The following is an 18,883-nucleotide window of genomic DNA, read 5'->3' as shown; positions in this document are numbered from 1 at the left end:
ACACAGAAACCAACAGTTAGTAACAATATATTTTATTGTTTGACCAAGCTCTCTTCAGAGTAAGCTAGTTATTACACAATATATAAACAATAGCCTCCTATTCAAAATTACTCTAGATTTATTTAGCAAGTCTTATTTTTGTAAACAAATTAAATATGTTCAAATGCATTTTATATCTATTTTTACATTTTTGTATCCTTTCCTTCTAATCCATTTCCATATAGTTTTGTCACTCACTGTACAGGAAAGATTGGCAAAACTGCAAATAAGCATTACAACTTAAAAGTCACACAAAATATTTTAAATGGCCACTTCTGAAGAGAACACCGGAATTCATTTTGGATATATGTTCTCATTTTTTAAAATATTACTTCATAATTACATTTTCCCATGTGTTTCTGTACCCACCTTTTTTTGGGGAAATTATGGACAACAAATGAATATAAGGCAGGAAAATGAAACTTCAGAGATTTGTTTTTTTTAAGGACTGCATTTCTAGGAATAAGATGGATGACTTCCACTGTACCTCTTTGGTCATCAACGGAATAAGAGCAATAACAGATTCTTAGTATAGTTATCAACCTTACCTGACACTAATAATGTCAGAATGAAGGATTTAAATGCAAGGTTCAAATTAAAAGGGAAAAAAAAAAGTATCTTCATAGATAATCCTCCGATATTTCTAGTGTTCTCATGTATTTACCTGTGGTTTCTAAAATAAATTAGATGTATAAGAAAAAGAATCCAATGGAAAACTGACATGTGTTTAAACTAGAAGTTGAATAAACAGGTATTTTAAATACTGAACTCCATTTTCAATGTAAAGCCTTAAGTTTTATTTCTTTTCAGAACTTTCTCATATTTTATAACTTTAATTTCAAAAGAATTAACTGTTTTATATTGCCACTTATGGAAAAAGAAAGGTTTACTATAGCTGAAATGGCTTTACTGTTATCAGTTGAAATGAAACTATGTAAACGAAACAGTATTTCAATTAAGAGCAATTTTAAAGGCAATTCCTCTACTAAACATTGAAATAAGTCATAACATTTTATAAGAGAAAGTACTTTATTTTACCACTTTAAAATATGGCAGAAATAACATCTAGCTACAATGTATATATTGAAACATCAAGAGTATTGATAATCTTTGAAGTTTTTATGGACCATAAGTGTGGGGAATTTAAATGAACACCTATAAGATTGAGAATGCACTCCAATTCTCAAATGTCTAACTGAAAGCGAGAAATAAGACACCAGTGTATCTAGTTGTTCTAATACATAAATGACCCTAACCAGACTTTTATGAAAAAAAAAAAAAAAAAACCACAAAAAGGAAAATTTGTTTCCATTGTCAAAGTTTTCTATAAATATAATGTATAAACTTTAAATTAGCAGACACCTTATTAAGGATGGACCCGCCCCCCCCCAAAAAAAAACCCCAAAACTACAAAACACAGAAAGGCAAAACCAAGAAAAGCATAATGTGATTGTTGCCAATCAGTGTTGGTTATGTTGCCCTCTTGCAAAATGACAGGCAAAATCGTACTTGTTTTTACATTTGCATCCACATATGTTACACTGAAAAGGATTCTCATACCCATGACATCCCATATGAATCGTGTAGAGGATATTGTCGGCGAAGTACATGTCACAGTGCTGGCAGTGGTGGAGCAGCTGCGGGTCCTGGACCGGCAGCGTGGGAGCCGGAGTGCTGGGCTGGCTGTTTCCTATGCTGGGTGTACTCGTGTGGGCACTTGGTTCACTGCTTGGACCTGCCACCGGACTGTAGTTCCTCTGACTATGCGATGGCCGAGGTTCGGGGCTCGTGGGGGAGGAGCTCTGAGGAATACTTGCTGACACGGCAGAAACCACTGCCTGGGCAGAGGGCTGCTGCATGATGAAAGGCTTCTCGTCGGGGCAGGGCACTACATCAGGGGATGCGGGGTTTTGGTTTTCAGGTGGCAAACTGGACAACTGTCCTGCTAGAGTGGAGAGCTGATTTAAAGGGTTGTCAACCAGGAGTTCTTGGGGGTCCCTTGGTAGGCCACCAGTTGACGTGGTTTTCGCCATGCTTTCATAGGAGTCAGCCTGGATGTTTGGGAGTTCATGGGTAAAATCGTTAAGGTAGTCTGGCTTCTGAACCACCATAGAAGGCGGACTTAAGTTGATTAGTGCTCTTCTGCTATAGCCCAGATTGCTTGTTTTCTTCTGTAAAACCCCCCACATTTTCTTGCTGCTTAAGGAAGACCTAGTACCTTTAATGGGTACCATTTTATGCTTGCGCCTTCGATGATGGGACAGGTTGCTTCGATCACTGCAGCGGAAGGAACATAATTCACATTTGTATGGTTTTTCTCCTGTATGGGAACGCATATGGGCTTCCAGATGACGCTCATAAGCAGATGCAAATGGACATAAGTGACATCTATGAGGTTTCTCACCTGTTTAAAAAAAAATGGGGGAGAAATTGCAAGAGTAGCTCATCTATGAAGTTTTCTGTTTTGTCCATTCATTAGATTTGAAATTGATCAAAAATAAAATGCTTTTCAGAAATATACATCTGCACAAGATATTAAAATCTTTAAAGAAACCTACAAACAAAGCCTAAGAACCCAATCAGCGACAGTTTGAGATATACACATATATTCTATTAATCAATATAGTGTAAAAATTGTATGGCTTCAACTGGCATTCAAGGACAGAATAGCACAACTGACAACAATATTCCCTACATAATAATGATTTTATCAAGAGTATGCCCCAGAGTTACGGGTTCAGCATATATATCTATACATGAATCACTATTCATACATTTTGCACGCACACAAAAACCCTTTCCTCGGGAAAAAAATACAAAAAAACCCGTTTTTAAGAAGTCTGTATATTAAGAAGAAAGTTCAAAATTGACATGGGCTGCTAGGCCAATCGTGAGTTATGTAAAGTGTCCTTTCAAAATTGCCAGCTTTCCCACTAACGTTCTCCTCCTCTCCAATTGCCAGAAGTGACGGTTTTAGTTAGTGCTCATGGTTGAAGATGGCCAAATACGTACGATAAATATCTGGAATATGAGATTTGAACTCATTCATTCAACAGTGAAGTACTGAGCACCTAATGTGTGTCAGGTGCCATTAGGCTGTGGGGGCACAAAGTGGCACTGACACAATCCTTGTTCTCAAGAGGTTTTCAGGCCATAACGCAGCATGGGAAGCCATTGTGGCATACAGGAGGGACATGTGACCTGGTCTCGGGGCCAGGACAAGGTGTAGTTGAAGGTTTCGCAGCAGGAGGGATGGCTACGGTGAGATGTGAGGGCCAGCAGTGTAGTCTGCGACAGTGCAGAAACCTTTCCCCCAGTCTGCAAGTGAAACTGTACTTAGTGAGGATAAAGGTGAAAACATCTTATCTCTTCACACTGCTTTCAGCATTAACCTGTTCTGCCTGAGAAGCGGACAGATGTTGAGAGATTATTTGGATGAAGGAGGACAGCTAAGGAAGGGGAAGCTCTCTATAAGGGCCTCACTTCCTGTTTGTATGCTGTTACACTATTGCTTTGTAAAGATGGAGTAACTTCCCCATTTATTCAAACCCTATATCAACCTTCATTTTTAATCTATTGGAACTACATATATACAGATCGACCTGCCCTCCTCGGCCCCTCTCTTGCCCCCAAAGAAAGGCCTTCTCGGCCGCATCCCCGTTACCTGTGTGGATTCTGATATGCTCAATAAGCCGGGCTGTCCCTTTGCTGGCATAGTTGCAGTACCGGCACTTGAGCTTCCCATCAAAGGTCCTTTCAAACCCGTCCACTAACATTCCTGAGTTTTCATCCAGGGAAACTTCAACAGATGGGTGATCAAGTCCATTCTGATCACCATCTGTTCCAGCTATAAACAAAGTAGGCAAAAGAAATCATGCATCTCAGAATCAACTCAATGTAGCATTTTAGTCTACAGTTATAGAAAATCTTCCATAAGTTGATAGTTTACTTAGCTTAAAAGTTACATTCTTCAAATACTGACTTTCTAAACTGAGGCTAATTTTATCCAAAAGCAGTATTCTACTTATGAGAAACATTTTTAGGAGGATCTCAAATTACTTACAAATTTTATCAGTCCTCGACTTGCTTTTCAAGAAAACAACAGGGTATTATCCTTATTTGACAGGTGAGGAGATGGGGGTAAACAGTGATGGCATCGTTACACACAGGTTTAAGATGCTAGCCACTTCTACAAATATTATAATTGGAAGTCATGAAAAATCTCCCCAAATCCTAACTCTATTTTCTTTAGCTTAAAGCAATTAATGTTGAGTTCTGCACTGTTCCACTCAGTTTATACATATGTCCTAGATTCTGGGTAGCATTTAGGATCTTAAAATTCCAATTTAGCACATAAAGCAAAATACTGTATTTGAGTCCTCTGAATGTTAGAACTCTAAGAATTTGAGAGCTAAAAGATAGTTGTTTGGCTCTTGGCTTTTAATCTAATCTGACTACATCTTTGTATAGATAAAGAAACTGAAGGGGCAAGTGCTTATAATCAGGAAAACCAGCAAACGTAGGGGACCATAGCCCTGGTCTCTGGAATCACAGTCCAAGAACCTGTACACTAGTCTTTGGAGGAAAGTGTTGCTTCCTACAGCTTAAAGGGGAAAGCACGTCTACTCCATCCCCAGGTGGGGGCAATTGTGGGTGTGAACACTTAAAGCATCCTCCAACCCCAGTTCCTCCACCCCTCACCAGGAGAAGTATTTTGCTGGTTGGTGCAAGTCCAACATCCAACAATGCCATTGTATTGGAGAAACAAGGCCCAGTGTCCCGTTCTCCCATTGCTTTCCCAAGCGAGTGACTCTCAAAATTTAATGTGTATATTAATCACCGGGGAGCTTATTAAACTACAGATTCTGATTCAGTAGATCTGGGGTAGGGGCCTGACACTCTGCACTTCTACCAAGCTCCTGGGTCTCTGTTGCTGGCCCCTGGACTACAAAGCCATTGACAGACCCTCTAGGTCAGCTGCCAGCCAACTTTTCCTAGAAAGGTCAGAGTAAATACTTTAGGCTTTGGGAACCATATGGTCTCTACAGCTACTCAACTCTGCTGGTATAGCACAAACATAGCTACAGAAAACATGTAAATAAGCAAGTATGGCTATGTTTAAAAAAAACTTGATGGATGCTGAAGTCTGAATTTCATGTAGTTTTCATGTGTTACGATATTATTCTTTTGATTTTTTCCAACCATTTTTAAATGTAGAAACCACTCTTAGCTTGCAGGTCATACAAAAACACTCTTAGCAGTCCAGACAGGCTCACAGGCTGTAGTTGGCTGACGACTGAATTAGGTTCAGTGTGTGTGGGTAAGCAAAGCGGTCACAGTCTAGGCTGCTTTCTCTATTCCAACTTCTCCTCCTAGATAGGTAAACACGGTCAGCCCTTTCTTCATTTTAAGCATAGAAACAGAAACCCCCATTTTGTTTCAGGTCTGGTCCAGATTTCCTAATGGCAGAATCCTTTGTGTAGTGAAACTGATGCTTGAACCCTTTGGGTTCCTTCGGGTTTACTGTTAGCTAACAGATCCTGGAGGATGAGACGGGTATTTGGAACCCCTAATCTTCCAACAGAACCAGAAAGCATCTCTAGACCATGTTAAGCCTTTGGGGAGTTTCATTCTCCGTCAGCAAAAATCGGGTATGTTTAAAGAAAGCAAAAAAAATTGCCCTGGATCTTTTTAGGAAAAAATAGAATGATTCATAGAATGGATAACTACACAAACATTACTAGACTTATACAAAGTGAGATGTTTAATAGTATGAAGATGAGTCTACCTCCCTGAAGAGACTCTGCTTCTTTGTCCCCACTAACTGATCCAGAAATCATGTTCACATGGTGGGTCTGCTGAGTCAGGTATTCCTGGAAATCTTTCACGAAGTCCAAAGGCTCTGGTTTCTTTTCACCCATCTTTGCCTTTTTTTAAGTTTACAGTGATACCTAGGGGGGAGGAAAAACTGAAATAATTTTACACTATTTAGGGAGATCCAGTATGTATTAAAACAACACTGACATTATTATGTGCAAGGAGCTATACAAAGCAACAGAACAGTCTCTGCCTTGAATATTCCTGGTGAACTAGAGAACACACACAAAATGGTGAACAATTAACATTTAATATTTCAATAAACTGGAATTCAAACTGAAGTCTTAAGAGGATGAAAGGAAATTTTTACAAAGACAGAAAAAAAGAGAAAATAAGTCCAGGTGAAAGAAACAGACACATCAGCAGGGACTATCAATGGAGACAGTAAAGAAACCCAGTGGCTCAATCGGGCCGTCAGAATTCTCTGGGTGGTGGACATGCTGCATTATCTGTGTTTTCTAACAGAGCTGCTACTAGCCACATGCAGCTACTGAGCACTGCAAATGTAGCTACTACAAATGACCCAAGTTTTAAATTTTATTTAATTAAATGGAAATAGCTACAGATGGCTAGCGACTACCATAAGGACAGCAAAGGCTCTTCAATCACAGGGGTCACATGAATGAGTACTCTAGAAACAGGTGATCTCGAACAGGGTGGCAAACCTTTCTGTAAAAGGCCAAACAGTTAAGTACTTTAGGCTTTGCAGGTCATGCAGTCTCTGTCTAAATACTCAACTCTGTCCTTGCGGCTAAAAGCAGCCATATGCAATATGTAAACAAATGAATATGGCTGTTTCAATAAAACTTTATAAAAATAGGCCTTGAGCCCAGTTTCGCCTGCAGACCGTAACTTCCCAACCTCTGCTCTAGAAATCCAAATCACCACCTCTGTTCTATCACCATCCATCACCCCATTCACTGAGAATGGAGGAAAAAATTAAGAAAGAAAAGAAAAAAAATTAAAATCCCTGATACTGGCATAGAGAGGGAAATTCTCATGTGAGATTTTGTAACCACAAACTAAACTGTTCCTCACATAGGTTTATGGCCCAAATTCACAAATCAAATCACCAAAAAATTTCCTAGTATGAACAAAATTAAGAAGTCTAGCACCCAGGCGGCAAAAACTATTTTTTCAGTAAAAATATTTTTATGCAAAGGCAAAAGGTTGTGAAATGAGGGGCTTCCCATAAAAGTACATTTTCCAAGTAACAAGCTTGACATTTTAAGAACCCAAACACCTATTTTGATTGACAACAAGATACAGACTGACCCCTGACTATGTGAATACTATAGATGATCGTACCTACATTAGTGCCGCAGTGAGGAGCACAAGGCTGTTGTGGCTTCCCTTGTTTACTGTAACCAGACTGATGTATTTTACTTCCGTATTTCTTGTGTTCCCCTCTCCTTGACTCTAATTTGTTCTTTATCCTGAACACATTTAACGAAATAAGGACTTGCAAATGACCAAATTCTCACTTTTCTTAATAAAACATTTATGAATAGCTCCTTTCCTCCCTTCTTAGAAGCTGCCTAGGGGTTTTAAAAGGTATTATTATTATTACTACCTCTTTTCACTGTTTTCTAGAAAGCTGACACCACTGAAAGTCTATCCTTTGGATGAACAGAATATTAGTAGCTCAAACTTACTAGCTGTTAAGAATCTGAACAGGAACTTTTCTTAGCCTTAGTTTACTTTATCAAGTGGGATAATTATACCAACTTGCTGTGCTGTTTTAAGTTTTACAGGTATGTATATGGAAAGCAGGTCACATGTGTAGCATATGGTATATTCTCAGACAATAGTGGCTATTTTTGCAGCAAAACATGGTCACATCTTGGATTAAGAAATTCCTCACTATCCCAGATTCAAAGATTTTTCCCTTTTTCTATCAGTTCATCAACTGAGCATCTTATGTGACCATTTTACATATCTGTTCCTGAGTTACAACGAAACAAACATGGTCATCTACCTTAATCTTATTAATTCATATATCCCAATTTGTAATTTCCCAAATCTATTTGAAATTTCCCAAACTCATCTCTTATTTTACTCTTGCAGGCCACCCACCTCTTTAAATCACTTGCTGTAGTCTGGCTCAAATTTCTGAACCTAAACGATTATTGCTGGTTTCTGAACAAGTTTGTTTCAGTTGCTTTGTCCAATCTTCCCACGTTTACTTGAATTGGTTCTCCATGTTTCCTAATCATTGTATTACCATTTGTTTTATAATTATAGTAGATTCTATTGGTTATTTGTCCTTTACAATTTGTCCTTTGGTTAGAAAAAAAAAGTGAGCCAATCAGCTCCAATGAAAAAGTTAGGAATAAGATCAAGATCAACATATAATAAGGTTTTATCTCAATAAAACTGAAAGGGGGAAAGACAAAACACACAGGGGTGGGGAGAATTGTAAAAATAGGCATAAAAAGGTAAGAAATACAGCACATAGAGGTGTAAAATGAGTTCCAGAAAAAGAAAAATAAACAAAAGAGAAATGATTTAAAAAAACACACAGGATATTTCCAGAATTAAAGCTCTTTCAGATTGAAAGGGATTAGAGAGTAAAACAGAATGTATGATAAAATAACACTTAGACATACTATTGTAAAACTTTAAAACCTCAAAGAAAGAGAATTATACAAAACTTTCTAGAGAGAAAAGGCAGCCCACCCCCGTAAGAAAAACAATCAGATTGTATCAGGGTGTCAACGGCTATGTAGGTGCAAGGAAACAACAGAGTAATCGGTTATGCAAACTTAGAATGTCTTAACTTCCTCAAGTTGATAAAGGACATCTTCCCAAAATCTACATCACAATTAATGGAAAAAATTTATAGATTCATTACCTTTAGACAAGAATACTTGCTATTACTACAGCTATTCAACATAATACTGGAGGTAGAGGCCCCCATAATTTAAAAAAAACAAAAAAAACAAATAAAAGGTATGAGGATTGGAGATATAAAATTTTAAAAAGATGATGATCTGGGAAATTGTTTTTTAAATTGTAAAAGCTGTTAGGTCCGATAACTTGTCTGTGTTCTAATTGTAAAAGTTATACTTAAGAAAGAAATCCTGGGGTTTACATTGCAACTTAGCATCACTTCTGGCCAATCAGTTCATATGAAAACTGATGTTTCCATTAGAAAAAATCTGAATGTACTTTGATAGACTTCAATAAGCAAGATAAATCTTACCAAATCCTGATTAGAAAGTATAGCACTGGTACACTATAGTGTGACAAATACAGGAAAAAAGCAGACTGCCAGTAAGAGCAAGCAGAAGAAAATAATACTTTTATACATGCATCTCAAGTTTTAAGAACACAAATGAGCCTAATTAGAGAGGATGGCTGTCATATTTTGACAGTCTTGGCTATTATCACACTGTCACATTATAAATTTCACTGTGTTCCCTGCCATAAATTATATGCTGATGGATTTAAGGAAAAAAAAGGCGGGGGGGGATGCTAATGGAAAAAAGTAAGATACATTGTAAACATGAAAGAAAACAATTCTTAAATTGGCATTTTAAATATATTGATATGAATTGATATGATTTGTAACCTCTGACATACATCACCCCCCCACACACACCACACACACCCACCCATCCACACCCACGCACAGCATGACAGCCCCCTGCAGAGTCCCTGGAACAAATGACTATGAATGAAGGGCACCTAAATATGAATACTCTTTGGTTCAAGACCCAGATTTCTCCATCTCAAGTCAGCATTTCTAAGCACAATAAATATAAAATGAACAATAATTCTGAAGCTACAAAAAGCTTCCTGATATCAGGAGGAAATACAGATTTTATATCCAAACCATCTTTCTGTCTTTAATAAAGTAATCAACAGTCTCAGGACTGAAAGTTTAATCTAAGAACTTCACAAATTAACTGATATCTGGAGATGCCTCTAAGACACTGATAAATATTAAAACCTTTGCAAAAATAACACAAAAATCTACTTTGGGAAATCAGCAAACTAATGTTTTTATTGAAAGAATCTTTCCTATTGGCCATGAATTAAACACCTTGGAGCGCTTGTTAGCCAAAAAATTACACAGAATCTCACGGTGTAAAATTATATCAACAGAAAAAGAAACATTTAAGTCTTCCACTTTTAAAGATTTGGGTGGTGTATTCCAAGCCTGATCTACTCTTTCTGTAACTGATACCTAATCATATCAACCAAAGAGAATAATTTTTCCCATACTTTACGATTATCATTCCTTCTGATACAGTCCGTTCTGTGATTACTCTGCTTAAAATTAAATGAGGTCTAGTATGTATTCCATGGGTGTAGGTGCATGTCTGTATAGAAACTGGCTAGTAGAATATACCTAAATTATTTGTATGCCAATAGCTTCTCCCAAATTATTCATTTCAAGGATCAAAAATAAGGTGTTTACAAAACAACCAGAGGCTACTCATGCTAGTGAAAGAAAGAAGTATTTGAAAAATAAGCTTTGCTATCCCAAAAGAACATGAAAACCTTTTAACCTTTAAGCAAGTAACTGTATTCTCTGAACTTTCTCTGGTTTCTAATAAAGGATTTATGTGTATGAAGTCCTCTATCTTTCTTCTTCAGTCTCATAATGGGAAGTTGTTGATCAATACATACACACACGCGCGCACACACAACCTCTTAACCAGCAGTTACCATTGAGGCATCATGATGCAAATTACAAGACAATTACAACTATGACATAGAAGTAATATAAGAACCAGAAATGGGCCAGCCGAGTGGTGTGTTGGTTAGGAGTTGGCTTGGGACGCCAGCTCTGAGCAGCATGGCCCGGTTTGGATCCCACATGAGGGCCAGTGACACTAAGCTAAGATGCTGAACAACAGCTCAACCTGGAGCTGAGCTGCCGTGGGTCGCCGGCGATGGCGTGGGCTGCAGTGGGGCTGGCCAGCAGCTGGCGTGCGCTTTCGTGAGCCGCCATGAGTGGCCGTCCAATGGCCGGCGAGCGAGTGCCTCGCCCGGGAAGAGCGCAATGATAATACCAACATGGGCCAGTGAAGCGACGTCCTCCACAACTAGGCTGAAGAACAAAAGGACAGCAACTTGTCTGTTCCCCTTCCCCGATTCCCCAACGCTGTTCCCTCCCCCAATTTCCCAATAAAAAATCTTTAAAAGAAAAAGAGCCAGAAATGGCTCTTTAACCTACCTTCCTTCCAAATCTACCTTTTTTACAAGTTATAGGAGAATTTTGAGAACAGAATTAGAGAATAGTTGAATCTATTTTATTCACCCAGCATTTCTGAGAAAGGTTACTAAATCAAAAGGTAGAATACTTAGCAACTAACTTATACAATAACTTAATTTGGGGGTTAGGCAGGCCTATACATATAAAATGAATGCAGTTCAAAGGATGTGTTTACTTTTATAGCTAACTGATTATGGTCACGAAAGATTTACTCTGCCATAGAATACCTATCAATTGGTAAGTCTGACAAATAAGACTTGGTTTATGTAGAGGATAACATGGACCTTCAAAGAGAATTAGAACACATTTCCTCTGATAACATAAGTGTCAAAAACAAACTCTTTGGAGACAAAAAGGGACATTATAAGGCTTTGGGAAATCAGAAAACATAAAAGTAAAACACAAATAAATACAAGTTACAAGAAATACAAAAGCAGAGTTACACAATCTAACCTTTTCACCCCAAATCAGTTCCTCCTTTTTCTTGCCACTCCAACATTGATGAAATGTAGAGTAATTGAAATTTACTCTGGAGACACACCAAGGGACTCCAAAAGGCCATGGAGGGAATTTCAACTAAAATTGAAAAGTCATACAGAGGTCTGCAAAGAAAAGCACACCACAAATCAAAACCTTTATGACAAAAACTTAATTAGCCATCTACAGGTTTAATAAGCTCATAAAATACCTTGTGCCAATTTTACCATTACCAGAAAACTATGCTAACAAATAACCAAAGAACATAGCAACAGATTCACTTCAACAACAGCTCCAAAGAAATCACCAAAGAATAACATGCTCTAGTGTGACTCTTGTTTTTAACTGGTGGATTTCATAAGATTTCATTTTTGGCAAGATTTTTAATCTACTTCTAAATTCAGGGTAATTTCATTTGTTCTTAGTACACTTCTTAAAGGGTCAGGCTTAATACTCGCTGAACACCTGTAACTGCATAAAAACAATGCACTAGGGGAAACATTTGTGGTTAAGGGTTTTGTTTAAAAAAAAAAAAAAAGACCCACCACACACACCCAATGAGGGCACATCTGGATTCCCAGCTTTATTATTCTATCTTAACCCAAAACACTTAAGATTTTCTGGACCCTCCTAGGGGCAAAAAAAAAACACCAAACATCTCGACTCGCTGTAACGAATTCCCAAGAGCATATTAATGTGTAGCTGTGCTGAAGGCACGACATAAATCAAAATAAATGGAGTTTTAAAATTGTTAGTCCAGACCAACTGGCTTAAAAAGTTCGCTTAAAGAAGTTTTGTTTCTTCTAAACTTGAATTTCTTTAGATCTCAGTGTAAAGCTCCTTTATTTCACCTTCCGCTTGTCACTACTCTTTTGGGTTCTTAACAGCCCATTAAAGGGACACTAAATGGACTAGTGTTTACTGGCAGGTGAAACTGGTTTGACTTCAATTCATAAAATAATTCAGAAAATATTGTAGTTACCGAGCACTAACTAGGTGCAAGGCTTGGCTACTCGCGCTCCTGGCAGTTTGAGAGACTTAAAGCCTACATGAACCTCAACAGTTCTTTGCTGCAAAGTCCTCCCCCAAGCCTCACATCTCCCCAAAATTAGAATGCACAAGCAGTACAAACGGATCCGGGCAGGAACATTAGATAAAAGACGGAGGTTTTAAAAGTCCTCCTCCCAACAAGTCGCCCGGGACTGGCGTCGGGGCGGCATCCTCACCAAGATTCCAAGTGACTTCACCAGGATTCGGAACACCTAGGAGACCTGCGCCTCGCCAGACCCCCAGGCTCTGGGACCCCGCGGAAACGTAAACATCGGGGCGCCCCCCGGACGACCACCTGTCAGAGCCAGAGGCAACTCCCTACCCCGGAGTCTCCAAGCCCCTGCCCGACGGCGCCGCCATCCCAGGCGCCGCTCCCTAGGACTCCTGAGGTCACAGGACCCGCACCCTCCGCACTCAAGCCCGGAAGGGCCCGGGTCGTGACCCTTCGGACCGATGGAACACGCCCGACCCTCCGCTGGGACTGAGTCCCGGGCGGGGTCAGCCGGTCATCCACGAACCCAGTTCTCGCCTCCAGCCGCTCCTTCTTAAGCGTCCTGCTCAGCCGTGTCTCCGCTGTCCAAGCCAGCAGCGTGCTACTTACCACCTGACAACCGCACCGGGTAACTGCCACCGCCTTGTTCAACGCCGCTGCCGTCTCCGTCGCCGCCGCTGCCGCCGCGGTCTTCGTCACCGTCGCAGCCACCGCCGCCGCCATGTTTGGTGCGTCTCCGACTCCCTTCCCGCCCCACTGCCTTGCCAAAGTATCGCGTGAGCAAGAGTAGCGCGAAAGCGGAGGGGGTTATGTCTCTCTCGGGGTGCCGTAGGCACTAGGGGGCGTGGTGAACTGGGATACGGGGCGGAGCCGAGTCGGGGGCGGGGCGGAGTGGGCGTGGCCCTGGCTCCGCTCGCCTCCGGCTGCTTGTTAGCGACCCGGAGACTCAGCTATTTCACGCAAACGACCTCGCCTGGAAGGAGCTGCAGTACGACGTTGCGATGGAAGGAGCCGCAGTACGCCTACTGCGCGGCAGCGCGCTGGTGAGTACGCTGGCGGCGAGTGTCCTGGGGATCCCGGACGACCTTGGTCCCGGATCCGTCTTCTAACGGGACTGGGGCGCCCGCTCCGCATCCCTGGCCCGAGCCTCCTTCGCTCCGCCGCGTCAGTTTCTGACCCTTCACCGCGGGCTGACCACGACCCCGACCTCCTTCCAGGCCTCCGGCCGATCCGGCCTCAGCTTCTCTAAGGGTTGGGAGTGGCAGCTGGTGAGAAGGGTCCTGGGGGCTGGACTAGAAGCTTCTTCGGCGGAGCAAACACCTTGCGTGGACTAGGAGAGCCACAGCTGCAACATGTCCTCTGCTGGCTCTTGAGCCCGGGCGCCACCGAGTCTCGGATCTTTGGAGGCATTTTGCAGAAATGTCACCTCTCGGATGCTACCTTTCCCTAGTGGTTACAGTTCACCCCCTTTCCTCTAAAAACAGGTTGTTAAAATATAAGCACAGCCTCATTCCTAGCAGAGTGTTTCCTTGTCCTCCCTTCTGCGGCCCTGCTTCAAAATTAGGAAGGGACCTTGGAGTTGGTGGGACTTACCGGCCAGGAAGAGACTTGCCTCTGGCCCTTATGTCATGGCTGGGGCCTGAGTAGCTTCCTTGGATGGGCTCACCACGGCACAGGGGACCCCATTCCCGTCCCGCTTCCTTGAACTTGAGCTGAAAACCCGTTCAGGAATCTCCACCTATTGTACCTAATTCCGCTCTGTGGACCTACAAAACTTCAACAGTTCTTGTGTCTACACATTAAACATTACTAGTGTCTTCAGCCCTTCGTCCTAGGGCATGCTTTCCAGAACCCCCACACGTTGGGATACACTTCCGTTTGTCAGTACACTTTGGGAACTTTGCGACTGCTGCTGGCTGTTTACATTTTATATGGTGTTCATTTGCTTTAAGTAGTTAAAGGCTCTTCGACTGCTGCTTCAATTTTATGCCCGGGGGCAGGACTGTTTGTTTAATTAGAGATAATTGAAGTTACTCATTTTACAGTCTTGGGTAGTAAAAAAATTAGTCAAGCCATGTTAGCATATTGTCACAAAGAAATATGTTTTATGGTTACTATCTAATACTATTTTATAATTGTTGTTTAATAGGTTAGCAAAGAAAATTGCCTGGGTTTCACAATTTAACTCTTTGTTTTAGAGCCAACATTATTTTACCACAGACTGTGTGCCAGGCATGTCCTTGGTGCTCTACCTGCATTGGTGAATTCTCACAACCATCCTAAAAAGTAGTTTAATCTTTCAGATGCAGAATCTAAAACGAAATAAGATTTAAGTGACTTGCTCAGTCACTCAGCCAGAAAGTGATGGAGCTGGTGTTCTAACCGGTCTCATTCTAAACTTAACCTTCACGCACTGCTGCCTCCTCCCCGTCCTTAGAGATATCAGAGACCTATTTTGTTTGGATTTGTTGGTTTTATTGTGGCTTATCGTCCTTCATAGTTTTTAAAGGTCGTTTACATAAGTTAGCAAGTGTAACTGATGGGATGTTGACTGTAGCACAGTGGGGAAGAATGAGGGTAGCCTGATTGCCTGGGTTTGAACCCAGGCTCTGTCACTTCCTAGGAGTGTATAATCTCGGGCAGGTTACTTAACCTCTTCGGGGCTTAGTTTCCTGACCTGTAAAACGGGGGAAAATAATAGTACCTATGCCCGCAGGGTTGTTGTGAAGATTAGATAAGTTCATATGTACAGGTGAGGCACTTAAAGTAGTGCCCAGCAGGGCTGGCCGAGTGGCTCAGTTGGTTAAGAGTTGGCTTAAGAGCGCAAGTTCTGAGCACAGGGCCGCTGGTTCGATTCCCACATGGGCCAGTGACGCGCCCGAGGTGAGCTGTCGCTGAGCTGCCAACAGGTGGCAGGATGGCTCAGCTGGTGTAACAGCAAGATTGCCTGTTCGATGGTGGGCTATGCCCACCCGCAAGTATGACTGAATTTGGCATCTTGAACTGAGCTGCCGCCCAGATGGCTCAGTGGATAGGGCGTGCACTCTTAACAACAAGGCTGCTGGTTCGACTCCTGTATGGGATGGAGGTTATGCCCACCCGCAACTAAGACTGAACTCGGCACCTTGAGCTTAGAGGCCACAAGCTGCCGACGGGAAAGCCAGATGGCGACTGGCGCCCTCCTCAATGAAGACTGAAGAACAACAACTTAGCTGGTCCCCTTCCCCAATTCCCCAACACTGTTCCCCTCCCCCAATCCCCAATAAAATCTTAAAAAAAAAAATAGTGCCCAGCATAGAGTTAGCTATCATTAAATATTAGCTCTTATTATTGCCACGCATGAGGTGTTGAGTGCTATGGCAGATAGAATCAAGACCCTAAACACTTGCCTCTAAGAAGTTATCTTTTAGTGGAGAGGTTAGAACTATATCCAGCCAACCTCCTATCATGTAGTTGTGGTAGAGATTAGGGGTCCACAGTCTGCCTGTGGGTTCAGAGGAGGGAGAGAGGGACCATAAGGGGAAAGACAGGTTCTCTGTGGAAGCTGGGTTTAGATTTTAGGAGGGAGAAAGAAGTAGGGAGAATACTAGCGGAAAGGGGAATGGGACCATTTTGAGAAATTATGGCGTTGACCCTTTGGGTTTTAGAGAGCCATGGAAGGTTTTGAGCCTTAGAGATAGAGCAGCATAGCTATGGTTTAGTTAGATTGTTATCATAGCAGGTGGCATGGAGGGCAGAGAAATTCAAGGTAAGACTAATTTTGGTCCCTATCCAAAGATGAATGGAGAGTCAGCTTTTAGTGAGAATTTACTGTGGACCAGGGGCAGCATTTTCCGTCCACTCCCCTATTTACGCTTTCTGTGAACTTGATGTAGCTGCTATTAGTGACTTCATCTCCCAGATCAGAAACTGGGAGGCAGTATTCAGTGTCCTCTTGTCAACAACAGTCAGGTTGAAACACACGCTCAGCTCACACCTGCCTCCTCAGAAGAGCTTTCTGTTCCTACTGACCGAGTACAACCTATTTATTTTGTTTGAGCAGCAGTTTGTGGGGAATTGTACTAGTCAGCCAGTGGTTCCAAAGCATTTTAGGCAGCTTGATATTTTTCAAGAGGTCATTGTTGACAAATTTTTTTTTTTTTAAGCTGAGCCATCCTGCCACCTGTTGGCAGCTCAGCAGCTGCTTAGCTCGGGCTGGGACTCGAACCGTTGTTGCTCAGAGCTCAAACTCTTGAGCGAGCTCTTAACCAACTGAGCCACTCGGCCGGCCCTCGACAAATATTTTTAAGGTGATTCATTGTTTACCCTGTACGGAACAGCCAGTTGCTATACCTGCGAAACTAGATGCAAATCTTGCTGTTTAGCTTTCTGCTATTCAACAAAGTCAGCAATACTTTTTTGAGACATATTTGGCATCTGGGTAGAGAGAGCTTGGTAGGTAAATATTGGGCTTTTGGAAAAGTCATGACACATTTTTGCAATGAAAAACAAAATACACGTTATGACTTTTCTGACAACCCAATAGAAACTCTTCATGTGTGATAAAAGCAGATCCTGGAGTTAGGTCACTTGAGTTTGGATTTTGCCATACCCAGTTTGTTGACTATAGAATTTGATCTACACGAGTCCAGTGGGAGCCGTTGCGATTCTGAGGTGCTGTTTGCCAAGATAAAATGGTCAGTAGCTTGCAGAAGGAACCCGAAATCACAGATACCACTTAGACCATTTCAAAAGTTCACCTGTAGTGTAACAAGGCACTCAGCTAGGGTGATGCCACTGATGCTTCGGAAGGAAGACTCATTAGTCAAGGGAACCTTGAGAGGATTGGGTGACTATCTTAAAACGGAGGAATTAGATGGGCTGCACATTTTCTCAGCGGGGCGGCTTAGTGATGGGGAGAGATTGGGACACTTGGAGGAAAGTAGTTTAGGGGGAGTAGAGGAAAATGATCAGTTCTGTTTTAGATTTTAAACTTTAAAGAGCGTCAGTGAAACTTAACAACTGGAAGTTCTAATATGCATATTATATGTGTATATTAGAGACGTAAGAGGTGATAAAGCCACAGATAGTTATGGGACATCAAGGGAAAGAAAGGGGCCTACAAGTCCGAGCCCTTGGAGTACATTACAGACTGTGCTGAGTGGATGTTGGCAGAAAGGCAAAGCAGGAGTGGGGGCGTAGGGTGTCAGTTGCAGTTGGTCGTGTTTGTTTATACAGGTGTGAGTGGTCTTTCCATAAACTCCCCCCAGAGAGTACCTATGATAGCCTCATTGCCCAGAAGCCAGATAGGAAGCCCAAGAAGACTTTTCTTCCATCTGTTGAATCTCAGTTGTCTTCAGCTTAAAGTAATCTTTATGTCCACTCGAGGGTTCCAGGTGGGTCCCACACCATGATAGGGCTATACCACAAGTGCTTAACCATCCGCCCGTTGAAAGACATCTAGGTTATTTCCAGTTTTTTACTATTATAAATAAAGCTGCTGTGAACATTTCCATTGTTGGATTTTGTTTGAAATTGTTTTTATATCTCTAGGATAAATATATCAAAAGGAATAAAATTGCTGGTCATATGGTAATTGCACGTTTATAAGAAACTGCTAAACTGTCTCCAGGGGGCCCTACCTACCATTTTATAATCCTACCAGCAGCGAATGAGATACCCAGTTACTCCTCATCCTTGCCAACAGTTCCATTGTCATTAATTTTTTTGTTTCAGCCATTCTGCTGATAGATGTGTGATTATATCTCACTGTGTTAATTTACTTTAAAAATATTCTTTAATTTCCAGCAAGATTGGAGAATGAGATATCCTGGTGATTTGAGTTAAAAGATCCTTCTTTTAAGTATTATACACATTTAATTATATCATAAAATAATATTATTTTACCTTTCCTTGATCCGTAAAGTTGAATCAGTGCAAGAGGACATTAAAAATGCCATCAAAATGTGCTTACCAAGGGTGAGCACTCTAGTTATCTAGCTTAGACGTTATATGATCTTTGTGGAATTGTAAGTCAAAAAAGACTTAGGAGAAAATTCAATTTGTTCATGCATCTATTATCTTTAGCCAGTATTAAAAAGCACATTAAACGTAAAAATTGAATGCATAAAATACTAAAAACAAATCCCTTTATTATCTTAGAGTAAGGAAGGTCATTGTAATTAAAAGCTGGAGGGCCGGCTGAGTGGCGCATTGGTTAAGAGCTGGCTTGGGACGCCAGA

At 41.3% G+C, this 18,883-nt stretch overlaps 2 protein-coding genes across 8 annotated transcripts in view; one reads left to right on the top strand and one right to left on the bottom strand.

Moving 5' to 3' along the window:
• Positions 1–15: 15 nt before the first annotated feature.
• Positions 16–13,447, bottom strand: IKZF5 (IKAROS family zinc finger 5). Of its 7 annotated transcripts, none has more exons than XM_019669167.1 (5): positions 13,272–13,446; positions 11,597–11,745; positions 5,828–6,007; positions 3,704–3,886; positions 16–2,443 (listed from the first exon to the last, which is right to left on the bottom strand). In XM_019669167.1, exons 3-5 carry the CDS (start codon positions 5,958–5,960, stop codon positions 1,500–1,502), a joined length of 1,260 nt encoding a protein of 419 aa, XP_019524712.1. In that variant the 5' UTR covers positions 5,961–6,007; positions 11,597–11,745; positions 13,272–13,446; the 3' UTR covers positions 16–1,499. The 7 variants fall into 7 exon arrangements, with proteins under 7 accessions (XP_019524712.1, XP_019524711.1, XP_019524713.1 ...); XM_019669166.1 differs by having other exon boundaries at positions 5,828–5,990; XM_019669168.1 differs by lacking the exons at positions 11,597–11,745; positions 13,272–13,446 and adding exons at positions 7,225–7,352; positions 7,993–10,652 and having other exon boundaries at positions 5,828–5,990.
• Positions 13,448–13,534: 87 nt separating this feature from the next.
• ACADSB (acyl-CoA dehydrogenase short/branched chain) overlaps positions 13,535–18,883 on the top strand; it is a 39,832-nt gene continuing 34,483 nt past the window's right edge. Inside the window, exon 1 of the mRNA XM_019669159.1 lies at positions 13,535–13,705. Coding sequence (XP_019524704.1) covers positions 13,664–13,705 — 42 coding nt within the window. The 5' untranslated portion in view covers positions 13,535–13,663. The remainder of the gene's footprint in view (positions 13,706–18,883) is intronic.

This window comes from Hipposideros armiger, unplaced genomic scaffold (genome assembly GCF_001890085.2).
Source record: "Hipposideros armiger isolate ML-2016 unplaced genomic scaffold, ASM189008v1 scaffold_549, whole genome shotgun sequence".
Taxonomy (NCBI): Eukaryota; Metazoa; Chordata; class Mammalia; order Chiroptera; family Hipposideridae; genus Hipposideros; species Hipposideros armiger.
The sequence above is the reverse complement of the archived record's forward strand: the minus strand, read 5'-3'. Positions and strand labels throughout refer to the sequence as shown.